Below are 14,622 nucleotides of genomic sequence, written 5' to 3' on the forward strand. Positions count from 1 at the left end.
TACTAATGCAGTTGATGAAGCTGCATTCAGCAGTGTGGATACCTGCTTATTGGATAGCACAGCTCCACACTACCTTCCAAACAGGACATTGTACTTAAGCTTCCATCACATTCAATTACAGATGAAATTCCCTGTGAAATTATGGTACTTGAGAGCCTACACATGAGGGCTTTCTAGATAAAAAGCTGAATATTTGAAAATGAATCTGACTAAATAGTACTGTCAATGATAAATCAACTTTGGAAAAGAAATAAAAGGTTTCTTTTAACAAAGCATTCCACAGTATCACCAGTCTGCTAAACTGTAGCTTGCAGAAGGAGGACGGAGTTGTGGGTTAGATATAGGAGTAATTAATCAGGAAGGAAAGTTAACAATTAGAAATAACTACAGACTGTGAAAATACCAATTAGTATCAACTGTCTAGAACAAACAGGTGTCAATCTAACTGTCTAGGAAACAAACAGACTTAATAGAATTTTGGTTACAGTTGATCACATGGTGAGTTAAAGGTTGAGACAGACAACTTTACAATGTCTGTTCATTTCAATCCCATTTTCCATAGTTTTTCCATCACCTACTTCCAGCAAATCATGCAATTCAGTAGCTGAAAAGTGATCCCACACTGAAAGTTTACTTTACCTGGAGACTGGGGTGGCAGCCGAAGTCCAGTAAAGTCTTGACAACTTGCAGATGACCTTTGTTGACAGCAATATGGAGTGGAGTCTGCCTGCGCTTGTTGCGAGCGTTCAAATCTGCACTGCCTCGGTGCAAAACCTCAATCACAGCACCCTCGTCACCGAAAGCTGCGTGATGGACAGCCCTGTCTCCATCCTTGTCCTAAAGTGGAAACATTCATTTACCTGGTATATTTCACATTTCCTTTGCATTTAAACAAGATTATTTCAACTAACAACAGCCCATATTTGATGTAATAAGAAAAATAAACTACCATGATACCATTAAAATACCTAACTAAATAATTGCTCAAACTGCAGCAATAGAGGATGAAGAATCAGTTCATATATGAACACACATGTTCTACAACATATGATATTCTACAACATATAGAACTATTGCCCTGAATCTTTTTGTGGTTTGCTCATCAAACTCAAATGGCTTCATTTGGGTTCTGACTACAAAACAACCACTGTCAAGAAAAAACCCAAACCAAAGAACCCACACAAAATCCAATGCCGGAACAGTATAACACTTACTCTCCTGGGGTAGTTCTTCCTGTAACCTGACAAGTGTTACAGATTTCAAACCACAGCGCAACACGAGTATTTCCTTGTTTATACAATTAGTATTTATTAGGATTTATTATGTGTCTTAGTTTTCACTTAAATAAACCTTCTACGAAGGAAATTTGTGACTGATGCTGACATTAACTAGAAGTTCTGATTCTGTGTTGATGATTCACAGTGTTAAAACTCTGATTCAGTTTGTTTCAGTTTCACCCAAATTAAGAATTAAAATGTGAAAGTCAAATTTGTCAGTTTAGGCTATTTTAACACTCATAGAAGTTGACTGTACAACATGAAACATTTTAAAATATCAATCAAGTCATTTCAGCATTAATAACAGTATACAAAAGATAAAACTAAAATGGAAGTTACACATGATGAAATTACTTCCGTAAGATAGTTTCTGAATATTTGTGCATAGTTTATATGACCATGCATTTGTAGGACTGAATTTTGAAAACAGAGAAACACTGAAAACTGTAAAATAAAATCATGAATGATCAAGGGCTCACTGCCTCTCTTCAGCTAGCTTCTCATCAATTTGCTTCTTTGGCAACATCTTTCAAAAGTAAAGTTTTTTTTTATTCTATAACAAATTTCTAATATATTTTAAACCAATTCAAAAATTAGTAGCTTTTAGCATAAACTGTATTTGCACAATGAGACTAATTATAGCATTTAAAATGGCGGAAGAAGATTTATCCCCCAATTATCAAATGCACCTTTTTGAAAACATGGATATGGTTTTCAAGATGGTCAACAGATTTTGAAAAGATACTTTTATTCCTTCCAAACCAACTCATGCTACAAAGTTGCCTTCTCAGATAGCAGGATTCCTTCTCAGGCACACCTAACATGAATGAACAGTCAAAAGAAGCCATTTGGAAGGGGAAAGGATCAGAAAGGGGTTCCTCTCTGTATTTTTCATCTGGTTGTAAGGATCATTATGAGGCAAATCTTATTAAGAGTGTGCCAATACTCCTAAACTGGTTCAAGACTTGTATTTACAGAGCACTTGGTTTCACAGAGGTATAGCAATCTGTCTTTTCGTATTTGCAGTCTGAAAAGTACACCAAGACATTTATGGATGAAACCCTATATAATTATTGAATGTTTTCATTTTACCATATTTCAATTTCAACAACAGCCTGATTTTATTAAGTCTTAATGTATAGAATTCCTACTTAAATGAGCAGAGGTCCAGGATCATGCAAGCCTTTTTTTAGCTCAGCATCAAAACAAATCATCTCAGGAATTAAATCCTACCCAACAGCAATAATTCATCTAGAAAAAGCTAGCAACTAATAAATCATCTGTTCTTAAGACTTACATTTAGATATAAACATAAATATTAAAAGCACTACATTTTTATACATGCCAACAGTATAATATTGTCAGTACTGTTAATATAACTGACAACCATTACTGCCTGCAGCTACATATTTTTACTATGCAATATCTACATCAGGTTTTTTGAGCTATGTCAATAACCAACTATTCTCTGACTAAACAGAGGCCACTTGTAGTCTACATGAAGACATCAGAGAAAAACACACGAGACAAAAATCAGGATATGCCTAGAAAATATCATCATGAACGTATATACTCTGCAGTAACGACTGAAAAGTGTAAAAATGTCTGACTTAGCTATAAAGCAAGGAAAGTAAGGATTTTTATCCATTGCTTCTATGCCTCTGACCACAACAGTGAACTAAATGGATTACATTTTTGCTCTTTGCTTAATGGGATGACTCTTCTGAATTTTTGCATTTTTATAAATAATTATGTTTATAAACATTATCTATATGTGTATATAGATATAAATATTGACAAACAGATTTTTAAAGTCTGAAAAATATAACTAGTAATCTAAAAATATTATGAAAATTATTAATATTATAATAACCAAGGCAATTATATAATCAAGTGGGAATACCGCCTTCACTTAAGCACCACAGATGTGTGAAGACGGCTTTAAAAGTCAAGTAAAATCCCTGGTAATTTTTTTATGCTAGTGTGATGGCACTTCTGAAGCCTGAGCAAACATGAATTTTTTTCATAATTCTAGTGCTAGCACATTACCAGGTGTATTGTCTTCAAACTGTTTAAGTAGTATTTCTACCTACCTCTTTAATGCCTCTAACCCTCCCTTCAGTCCACTACTAGAGTAAAACATGACAGCTCTGAACACCACAGTACAGACAAAAAGCAGTTCAGTCTAATTTTAACAGTATTTGCTTTGTACTGCAGTGAAAGCACTACCTCTAACATGAAGTTACTTCACACAACTCAGACCACAGCAAGCATGTATTGCATCAATCTAAGCCATCTTTAGAATCTAGCATGAAAAGCATTATAAGTTAATGGTGTATCTGTAAATATAAAATAATTTTAATTTCAAGAATTACATTGCCTCATTAATGTTTTAACATTCTATAACTTCTGCATATCAAATATAATATAATGCTAGATGCCCAAGCATGTGAAGTTATTTTTTTGTTATGCAAACAACAACTGGGTGCACAATTAATTTCTCAGCATCCCACTAGGCTTCAGTTTTTCTTCTTAATAAATCAAATTTGACAGATGCTTCTTGTGCCTCACAAAACGAGAAATGGTTGCAATATCAGTGCATTCTGTGTAAATAATTGAGTAAAAATCAACTCAAAATGCAAATATCACAGTATGCTGATAGATAACTTTTACAAACAATTATTCTAAAAAAACTAAACAAGAGACACCCTTCCGTTTTCAGTGAAGTTTAAAAAAATGGCACTGAAAAACTGGAAGGAGAACTGGCAGTTTCCACCCAAAGATACTGCTACTGCCTTCTGCTTAACACCTTGTTTCAGTTACAAATTGAAAGATTTCTCCTAACTGATCTTTGTATATATTAGAAGCATGGCAAGCATTTGAAGCTGAAGGTGCAGCATCTGACATCTTTTTCCCATTCTACTGTTGAAATGAAACCAAAGGAAGGAAAGAAAGAAGGGGCTTAATCGCATTATAGCTCACATAGCTCTATTATGTTAGTTGTTACATTTCATTTAACAAGAAGTGTTAAAGAATTAGATATTGAACCTTTACAATAGGATTTAGTAGGAGTCTAATTTAGGTACACAATAAAAGCAATTTTTTCACTCTCTCTGGCATTTAAAAAGGCAAGTTGAATAGAATTGTCATGCATGTAACAAAGTTTAAGGATACACAAATCATATTTTGAAATTTTTATGTTACCTCTGCTTCTACATCCACATTCTGTTTCAGAAGCAACTTCAAAATGTCGACATGGCCATTCTGGCTTGCAGCCTGCATAGCTGTGTGTCCAGCACATTGCCCATTCACCTGGAATGTCAACACTTGCAGGTGAATTTCAAGACACACACACACACACACCTGCTGTGAGGCTGTTTAGCAGCAGAAAACTTAAAGCAACAGCACAAGTAACATAGTTTCAAATTAACAATTTTAAGATGCCTTTTTAGCATATATAGATCTCCTAGGTCTTGTCTATTTCATTTCTACAGTATCTAGACTGAAGGAAAAAGGAAGAAATGGATTCATAACTAATATTAAGACATTAATGATACTTGGATTAAAAACATTCATCTTTGGGTGACTCCTGCAAAAAAACAAGATTTTTGAGAACAAGTCTCAGATTTATACCTTTGCTCTATGTAGGATTTAGTCCTTTGCTCTATGGTACTATCTCAGTACTATCTCAGGCAGAGGAGAAGCTCCCAGCAGCTTCTCTCGAAGAAATGACTTCTGTGGGTGGTTCTTACTGCTTTCCCTAAATGTCAAACTACCACATTCATATAACTTCCTTGCCAAATTTATGGCAACAACAGGAGAGAGTATGAACCCGTGTTTTGTAAAATCTTAAGCTAAAAATCAGTGCTCAGAATCAAAGAAGTTCAGACTCTTAACTGCAAGCATTACAGCTGCTGTAGTGAAAAAGTCTGTAACTTTAAAATATGTTCCCTAAACAAACTCCTATAATTACTAAGCATTTTCTTTTCGACTTTTCACTATTAGACAAGTTGGTAAAAGGAATCTGATAGAGCACAGATTAGATGAACTACCTTGTGAGTTAATAGAACAAAACAAACTCACAATAACAGCAAAAACATCCTGAAAAATCTACCCTCCTTCCTTCTATCCCCCTTGAAAAAAAGAATTTGAAGACTCCTCAGTAATTGTGACCGTTTGGATCTCTGCACCAACTCTGGCAGCCAGAGGTTGAAAAGTATCTTAATTCATGGTAGACAAAAGAATACAAAATCTGTCCAGCAAGAAAGTACGTACAGCTCTGTGTTCACACAGCTCACACACATTTCATAGGACAACAAATGAGAGGAGAGACACTGGAAGTAGCTGTACTACTTCTCAGAAGACACACTACAAACTGGCAAGAACTATTCAGAACAGCTGCACTTCCTTTATTACTAGAGACCCCCCAAACGAGACACTCCCAAAACAGAACACTTACATCTACATCTGGCCTCTTTAGCAAGTCTTCCACTTTAGCAACGTCTCCATTGGCAGCAGCTTTAACCAGTTCTTCATTGAGATCTCCAGATTCTTGTGTTTCAAATAGTTTTTTCAATAGCTGGGACAATCTCTCTGTAATTGTTAACCAAAGGACAACTAAGATTACAATCCTAATTGCACAAGAACAGAAAAAAAAAAACCCAGCTACATTTGTTGTGTTTCTAAGGCCATGTACATAGTAATACACTAACGATCATAAAATAGCAGCTGTAAAGTTACTGAGTTTGAAATAAGAGCTGCACTCCAGTACCCCTGACACAGTGGAGACTGCCACATGAGACACTTCAGAAGAAAGATGGTTGAACCACAAATAGCTTTTCTTCCGCAAAATACAAAAAGGTGGGACAACATAAAAACATGAACTTATGTACTCCTATAATAGACTTTCTAACATCAGGTATAGCCTGTCTTCTGTCATTTGAAACACTAAGTTGTATTACTCTTCTAGATAGTTTTATGGCCACTATACTCAGATCTTTATGGAGAAAACTCACTGTATCTATGCCTCCTTAGGAAACAATCTAGGAAACTATGTAGAAAGTTTTCTTGGCATTAAAGCAAATATGTGAAGAGGAAAGAACAACTAGCTATGACTAAAAAGAGGGAAAATTCTAGTTTCAATTGACCTATGAAACTGCCAACATAACACAAAACATGCTGGACAGTCTTTCTGCCTTGTTATTATATGAATGACAGCATGTTCAACAAAACTGTAGTGTGATTACATAGACACCAAAAAATCCCACTGTAATTACAGGATGTCTGTCTAAATTTTAAGACAAAAATTTTAAAGAAATAAATATCCTGAGTTATAATAACCACCTGCAACAGATCCTTCACCTATGCCTGCTATCTTAAACCACCTATTAAACAAGGAGCCTGCTTGTTACTGCCAGTGACGTTCTCTTCATGCCTTAGTCCCTATTTCAATCTTACGTCCCTTCCAACCACTCTGAAGTCCTTAGAGCGGACCTCCAAAGTCACCCCTGCACTGTGACCAAACAGAAGCACCTGATCAATATAACAACATCTCCATATTGACCCCAAGCTTTTTTCCTTGTCTTTCTTAAGTACAACTTCAATTACCTAAACTCCAAGTCTATTATTAACCTTGCATACAAACGATGTATTAGTACCTAGTAACATTTTTTTAATTAACACAATTACTTGCCATACTGGTTATTATATTACTGGTTATTCTTCAAACTTACCACCAGATGCATTACTTATAGCAGATCCTGCTGATGCCACCTTTGAGACAGCTGCTGGATTATAGGTCCAAGATGTCCCACAAACCTCTACCTTTAAGTCACTGTCTGAATAGATCTGCTGAACCCGACCAACTTTACCTAAAGTCTGGATTCAAGAAAACATCAAATGCAATTAAAACATTCAGATTTCTAAATATTTTATTTTTAGTATTATACAAATTTTATGAAGTCCATTATTTAGCAGTACAATCACTACCACCTTTAGATAGGTTTCATTAGGCTAAATAAACTGCTACACCTGAACAAGTACTACACTGCATTTGACGAAAACTTAGAAGAAAATCCCTTTTAGACTCCTGCAGCTTACAGGTATATTACCAATAATAATCAGAAATACTGTACAAGCTTTACCATTCTATGAATGCAAACACACAGCTACTCACCGGAAGCATTGCTTCAGCCCACTCTCCATGACCTCTCTGAAGAAGCTTGATTCTCTCCAGGTCATAACATACTTGAACAAGATCACCCACTTGGAACTGAGAGGTTCCTCCTTCTGCACCTTGAGCAGCATCTCCACTTCGAACAACATTGGCCTTGGTGAGAACAGCTGGATTAAATGTCCACCTAAAGAATGAATCATTTAGAGTAGATATTGAACACACCAAGTGAAATATATGTTTAAAAAATATCTGTTGGGTAAACTTCTGCTTGTACACCTACAAACTTTCTGTGACTGGAAACTATGGGTACTGTATTTGCTGTTACTCATTTTTTGTCCATAAACTTGCCTGTGGCTCATTAATTCATTAATTGTGGCTCATTAATTAATTTCAAGGATAATCTTTAGAGATATACATTTGTAAAGGCAATTAAGAAATATCCTGCCTAAGGGGAAGCAAGCTGACAGCAATGTTAAAGTCCCGAAAGTAGCTATACTGTTGCTTTATTTTTCCAGAGACGGGAAATAACTGGTTGAAAAGCAGCACATCCAAGTTGTCTCACAAGGATTGAACTGTCAGGAAACAGCATGGGAAGAAAACAGAATTTTGGCCTCTCCCCCAGATCAAAAGATACAATATTAAGTTATAACAATACTTTTCAATTAAATGGATGTCCCAGACATACCTCATTTTTCAATCAAATTATCCTATTGGTAGTATAAATTTCACTGATTTAGAGACATTTAGCTGTTTTGTCAGGGAGGAGACCACAAGACAAAGCAGCTCCTGCCACTGACTTTGCTGACATGACTGCCAGAAGAAAAGCCATTTGCATCCCTTTAACTGGGGAAACAGCTTTGTTTGCATTACTTTGCAATATTAACAAACATCTTGAGGGAAATCCTGAATGAACAATATACTGTTAATTTTTTTTGGACAAACTGAACAGGTCAAACTCCATATACAACTGAAATGATATTCATCAGCAACTTCTTAAAGATAAGCCTAACACTTGAGAGCAAGAGAACAGAAAGCCATGTGGCCGTATCAGATTCAAACCCGACTGCACAGCCAGGTTTGAGCCTTGTTAGCATGGATGCAGCTAAGCAAAATTCAAACCTAAACTACTATCACGGAGTGGTTCTGGCTTGTCCAACACCTCCTATTCTTGGTCTGTATTTACATAAACAAACATTCCTTTGAAGAATAAGACTAGATACAGATCATGCCAAGGTGACTCTAGTTTAGACAAGATCCCCTCAAAGTTTGTTACCTGTCCTCTTAAACTATTTTCCTGAAAATCCACAATGAATTGCAATTACCTTGCCTTTGAAACTATGGGATATATAGCTTTTTATTAAAAATGAAGTTACTGCTTAAAACACTACAATTTGCAAATAAAATAGTCTAGAACATAATTTCTTATTTTGGACTCAAATTTTTACCACGTGAGAGAGGCAGCAAAATTTCTACTCCCACTAAAGCATCCTCAAAGTTAAGTCCTCATTACTCAGCTAGAAGGAAATCTTAATATGCTGACACAAAAGGAGAAGAGAAAGCTTCTGGCACCAAGCAATCACAAGCACTGAAGGCAAGGGACGTTTGTTAGAAGCAACAATGAAGGCTACAGAACAAACCTGTTGCCACTTGGATATTGTACTACAATGTCATGGTCCTCATCGATGCCACAGACTGTTCCAGTTGTTGTTAAAGTTTCAAACATGCCATCAGTCCATCCTCCATGACCATGCTGTAAAGACTGCACAATTTCCAAGTCGAGGTCAATGTTTACAAGGTCACCTATTTGCAGCCCACCAGGGTTTCTGTTACCATTTTGCTCACCTGAAAGGGAGCAAGAAAAAAAAAAAATTTACATCATCATACTAATTTTCCAGGCAATTTAAAGAACAGAATTTCTGAGACTCACAGAATTGTTACAGTTGGAAAAGACCTTTGAGATTTTCAAGTCTGACCACCAACCTAGCACCATCACATGTTCACCATTGAACCCTGTTCCAAGTACCCTATCTACATGTTTTCAACACTTCAGGGATGGTGATTCCACACCAATGCCTCCACAACAGTAGTGGCCAACAAATAAACTTTGGAACCTCTGGCAACAGAATTTTATGCTTCTTTTTGAGTTTTCAAGGCAAGTATCAGTGACACTGGCAAATGCTAAATACTTGTGACAAATTCCACTATGGGCTCTAACTGGGATCTTAGAAACTATGGTGTTAGACAACTGGACACATAAAAGCTCTGGTGTCAATAAAACAACAGTGTTTTTGTGCAAGGAGTTAGATTTATTAGATCTCTTAATATTTAAGCCAGTTCTGTAAGAATGAGCAGCTACGTTTGGCTCTTTAGAAATATAGTGCACAGGATACACAACACAATTTGTAACTTAATGAACACTTAAAAATTCCCTTGCCATCCCCTTGGCACACTGACAGCAAACGCAATTTAGAAAAGCATGACAGTTTATCATTAGTGCATAGAAATTACACTATTCACATTTCACTAGTAAGGACAGTCCTTTTGGATGACATTTAAAAAGGAAATGGAAATCCAGAGTGAGTAAAATTAATACAAATCAACATAAATTTACTTCATCTTCAACTTACCTAACACAGGACAATGGTCTCTGTAGAAAGAGCCTCCTTTTGCATCTTGAACACATTTCAGGTCAGACTACGGAGAGAGATTGAGACAACTTTAGTCCTCAGTGACTGAGTCTCCAGGTCAGTGAAACTAGAACTGAAATATTTAATTAAGAAAGACTGAAAATTATGTGTACAAAAAACACATTCCATTACGCACACAATCTCAAATACTTTCCAATCTATCAGCCGTGACATTCTCAAGACTTTAATAACCTTTACAAATATAAGAGGCTATAAAGGATGATAAATTTTTAGTTCATAAACAGGAATTAACACAAAGCACCTTTGCATTGTTCTAATAACTTATTTTTCCTTTAAAAAAATAATTCTTTGAACACAAGCAAGGAAACATCATTTAATGCCTGCCAGTGCTGCCCACTCTTCCCAACACTTTTTGACAGATCCATGTTTAACTTGAAGAAAACTTGTCACTCAGATTCTATAAAATGAAAACTTTTCAATTAAGAATATGCAGAAGAGTATTACTTCAAAAAAGCCAACAAAATACTACACTGAGCTAAAAATGTTCTTTTTAAAGAGAAAAGTTCTAAAGCTCATCCTTCATAAAACTGTTTCATATTATGAGAAATAGAAATTTCAAGTGTGGTAACCAACTCCTGTTCATAAAGCCAGAGGATTTTCTATAATTCTCCCTTCCTTTAGTTTTTTTTCCCTGTGCAATGCTTAATTCCAAATAGCTATCATCTGCCATTGATCCTTATGAAATGATTCTAACTAAACAAAGGGCATTTTTGTGTGCAAAGTAAATTAGGAAGGAGATCAGAAACTGTAAAATGTGTCAGAATATTCTATGGCATGGGGGAGGAAGTGCAGGACAGGTGGTGGTAATGATATAATTAACCACAACTGAACAAATACTTGAACAATTCTTTCACTCATGCCCGAGATTTACTAACAGACTGTCCTCCTGCAAAAGGATTAAAATGAAAACTCTGAACTCTTTCAAATCATCAAGGCTCTGATGAGCACAACACCACCCTTGGCAACTGGTAAGCAGTAAGAAACAATACAAAATTCAGTGTATGTCCTGATCTACGAAGAATGTACCACCACTTTGGAAAAATGATGAAGACAGCCAAAGGAAAACAATGAGATTTCAGCCGCTCTTCAAATCCCCAGAGAAACCAGAGCAAGAGCTTGCTCAGCGCGGCAGCAGAAGGCCTGCGACAGGATGCTGCCACCCGGTGGGCAGGTGCTGGGTTTAGCCCTGCCGCAGACAAAAGGGCTGTGCGGACCATCCCAGATGGCAAACTCATTCAATCCCCGAATGAGGGACATTGAATGTGCCCGGGAGCACTGGGTCTCACCCACTGAATACAAGTCCTCCGTGTCAGGCAACAACCAGCTGTCTGTGAAGGAGACAAGGAGGGGTGCACATGCAAGAGCTGCTGTCACATTCTTCAGAACACTAAGAATAGAGTGCATGAGAGTTCAAAAGCTCTCCTCCCTGCCAGGCAAAATCAGGATGAAAAATGGCTTGTGTTACAGAAAGTGTTAATGCTGAGCAGTCGGCTAAAACCTAGCAGAAGAAACAAAATGTTCATTAAAACCTAATTACTATTTTACAGCTGACATTACTAGGAAGCCTGTTACAGTATCACCAATTTTATAGAAAAAAAAACACTCAGAAACTTGCACTTGTATCTCGCCCTGCCTATGCCCTGCACACAGTTTATTTCTGGAGTATAATGATATGTTTGGTTGAAAAACTAAGTGGTAGCTTGGCATCCAACCTCAGCTTCACAACTGTCTTCCTTTCTCTTACATGATGTAGTCAATGTTTTATTGCTAAAGAATAAAACAAGAGTCTGATCAAGTTCTGATATTGCAGAAAAGCAAGAGAACGTCTTTTTTTTTTTTTTTTCCCAGAAGCCTTCAACAAAATAATGGAGTACCCAAAACATACAGAAAGATGAGACACTGACAGATGCTAAGGTAGTACAAAAGAAACTTATATACTGCATATAAGCAGAGTGCCTTCAGCAACCGGGCAAACAGCAATACTAAGAATAGCACTATCGACATGATAAAGGCCTGCAAATGCCTTTAAAATATAACCAAACCCAAACAAGATTCTGGAGTTTTAAGACAGAAAACTGTACTTAGTTGTACTTCAGTGCCACAAAAACTGGGTAAGCAACTACGATTTTCCTTCTAGCACTCGGCTGTTCTACTTATCAGAAAAGGAAAATAAGCTTTGTCCTGCTCAAGTAATTTAAGTAAAAAATCAGGGATGATGGTAAGCTCCTGGTCACCCTACTCTGAGGACTGCATGGCAAGAGGCCCCCCTAGTGCACACGGAGCAAAAACACACATGGATGGTGCCTGGATGCACCAGGCTTCGCACTATAGAGAACCCCACTGGGATTTCTAAAAGTTATGAGTCACCCTGAGACTTCAAAATCAATCAAAATAGCAGATTGTTTGGAGATGAGATGTGCTAGTGTACGAAGGAAAGTACCAAAACAAGGGATGTTAGAATACAAGTTTTAGACTCACAGTGACACCACCAGAAAAAGAAGTAACAACTGTGAGGCTGGGTGTAATGTAAATATCTGGTAAAGAGAAACAAATCAGCTTTTCCACAACGACTTGATGGAGAAATTGTTTGATAAACCCCAAATAGTATTCTTACAAAAAAGAGAAAAATAAGCTATAGATTTTGTAGAATTTCTGTACAATTAGAGACAAAAAGCCCAGTTAAGCAGGCAATCAGTGAGAACTTAAGGAATCAGACACTGTAAAGCACAACTACCAGGTCAGTACTAACAGCTGATGCACATGACCAATGGGCAGTAATTGGTTTTTGCCTACAATGAAGAACTTCAGTCTTCTAGCATCCACACTTTAACTTACCAAAAATCTTCATTCCAGCAGTATGTGACTGTATTACATAGAGATCTCACAATATGCCCAGTCAAATGGGAAATACAGTAAATGTAACACTTTACTTTGACATACCATCCAATTACACCAATAAAATAAACAGCAGCAATGTCATCTTCATAAAACTGCGCAGAATTAGAAAATGTAGAGCAAGGCCATCAGTGCTGGCAGATGGTGTAAAAGCACCATTATCCCCGACCTTGAGAAGGAAAACAAAGCTGAAGGAGCAGCTGACTACAGAAATAACTATCAAGTTATTCCGATCAATATGGAATGCCATCCATCAAAAACAGGGAGGGAGGGTCTACAGACTTGATAAGAAAACTAGTGGTGCTGCTGAGAAAAAAAAGCAATGTTTGATCCAGATGCACTGTTACAGAACCTAACATCAGCAGCAAATACCAGGGGAGAAATTAATACTGATCTTACAGATACACCAGCAGGAATAGTGCCACAGCTGCCATTTTTTAAGGTAGCAATGAATACATACAGTAAAGGTCACTGTAACTCTTCAAACTTACAGCAGCTTTTGGCAAGGAAATCAGCCCTTCAGAGGCAAATGGAAAAAATTCAGTGCATGCTGCTTTGTCACCAGATTAAGGCAAGAAGAGACTGGATAAATCCTTAAGTTTTAGCTAAAAGTTTATAAGAAATACCATTATTTCAAATTTCATGAACTCAAATCCTTCTCAGCTTTAAGAAGCTGGGAAAAGTGAAGTAATAAATGGAGAAGGTAGAAGATAGTAGAGAAAGTGACTCAAATGACAAAGTGTGAGACACAGAAACAGCAGTAACAATTTCTTACAGAGGAAACCAGATCTCAGGCAAATCCTGAGTGAATGGTTTGTAATCTTACTATTTATTATAAGCACTTAAAAAAAGCTTTGCATGTGTAACTTTTTTTCATAAAGGAAGATACAGTCTTCCTTGTCAGTTAATCCTTTAAATAAAATTGCAATATGATCAATAGGTACATTTCTGCTTAATGGAAATATTTTTCTTCACAACACAGAAAGATGAAAACTTGGTTGAGAGGACAGGAGAAATGTAACTACATCAAAAAGAAGCAAAACAATCTACTGACAAATGCAAATAAATGCACAAGGTAAATATAAATATCTCCTTCCTCTCTGGATTCAAAAACAACTGACCACCTAAGTTTTCTTATTGACATCTAACTTATACTACAGGTAATGTATTAAAAAACACCTCCTGCTTGCATAAAGGTGTCCAAAAATTCTTGAATTTGTTTTTTAAAAACAATTATGGTCAGCACTGAAAAGAAACAGAAGGACACTAAACTAAGAAAATATTCTTGTTGTTCCTTCCTAAGTATCTTATTTTAATTGTTGTGGTGACAAGATAAATGACTAGAGGACTGATGATCTGACTGACATTAAGATCTGACAGTTTTAACTACAGTGGAAGGCATATTTCTGTATATTTTGTAACACTCACATATAATGCCTAGTATACCAAGAAATCTACATTGCTTTTATTTAAAAAGAAAAGTGTTAACAAGCAATTCTTAAAATCCTCTAAAGCAATTTCAAAGAATAATTTCATGGGTATCCAAATAAAAGTTGATGAAAAGACA

The 14,622-nt window shown here is 36.4% G+C and overlaps 1 protein-coding gene across 8 annotated transcripts in view; it reads right to left on the minus strand.

Annotated features, from left to right (window-relative positions):
- MIB1 (MIB E3 ubiquitin protein ligase 1) overlaps nt 1–14,622 on the minus strand; it is a 77,872-nt gene that overhangs the window by 45,963 nt on the left and 17,287 nt on the right. For all 8 annotated transcript variants that reach the window (XM_086890449.1, XM_086890458.1, XM_023921253.2 and 5 more), the window contains exons 5-11: nt 10,080–10,146; nt 9,090–9,294; nt 7,453–7,636; nt 7,010–7,154; nt 5,737–5,870; nt 4,482–4,589; nt 640–837 (exon numbers count right to left, since the gene is read on the minus strand). In XM_086890449.1, the coding sequence (XP_086746575.1) occupies nt 640–837; nt 4,482–4,589; nt 5,737–5,870; nt 7,010–7,154; nt 7,453–7,636; nt 9,090–9,294; nt 10,080–10,146 (1,041 nt within the window). The remainder of the gene's footprint in view (nt 1–639; nt 838–4,481; nt 4,590–5,736; nt 5,871–7,009; nt 7,155–7,452; nt 7,637–9,089; nt 9,295–10,079; nt 10,147–14,622) is intronic.

This window comes from Cyanistes caeruleus, chromosome 1, assembly GCF_971803275.1.
Source record: "Cyanistes caeruleus chromosome 1, bCyaCae1.hap1.1, whole genome shotgun sequence".
NCBI classification, from domain to species: domain Eukaryota; kingdom Metazoa; phylum Chordata; class Aves; order Passeriformes; family Paridae; genus Cyanistes; species Cyanistes caeruleus.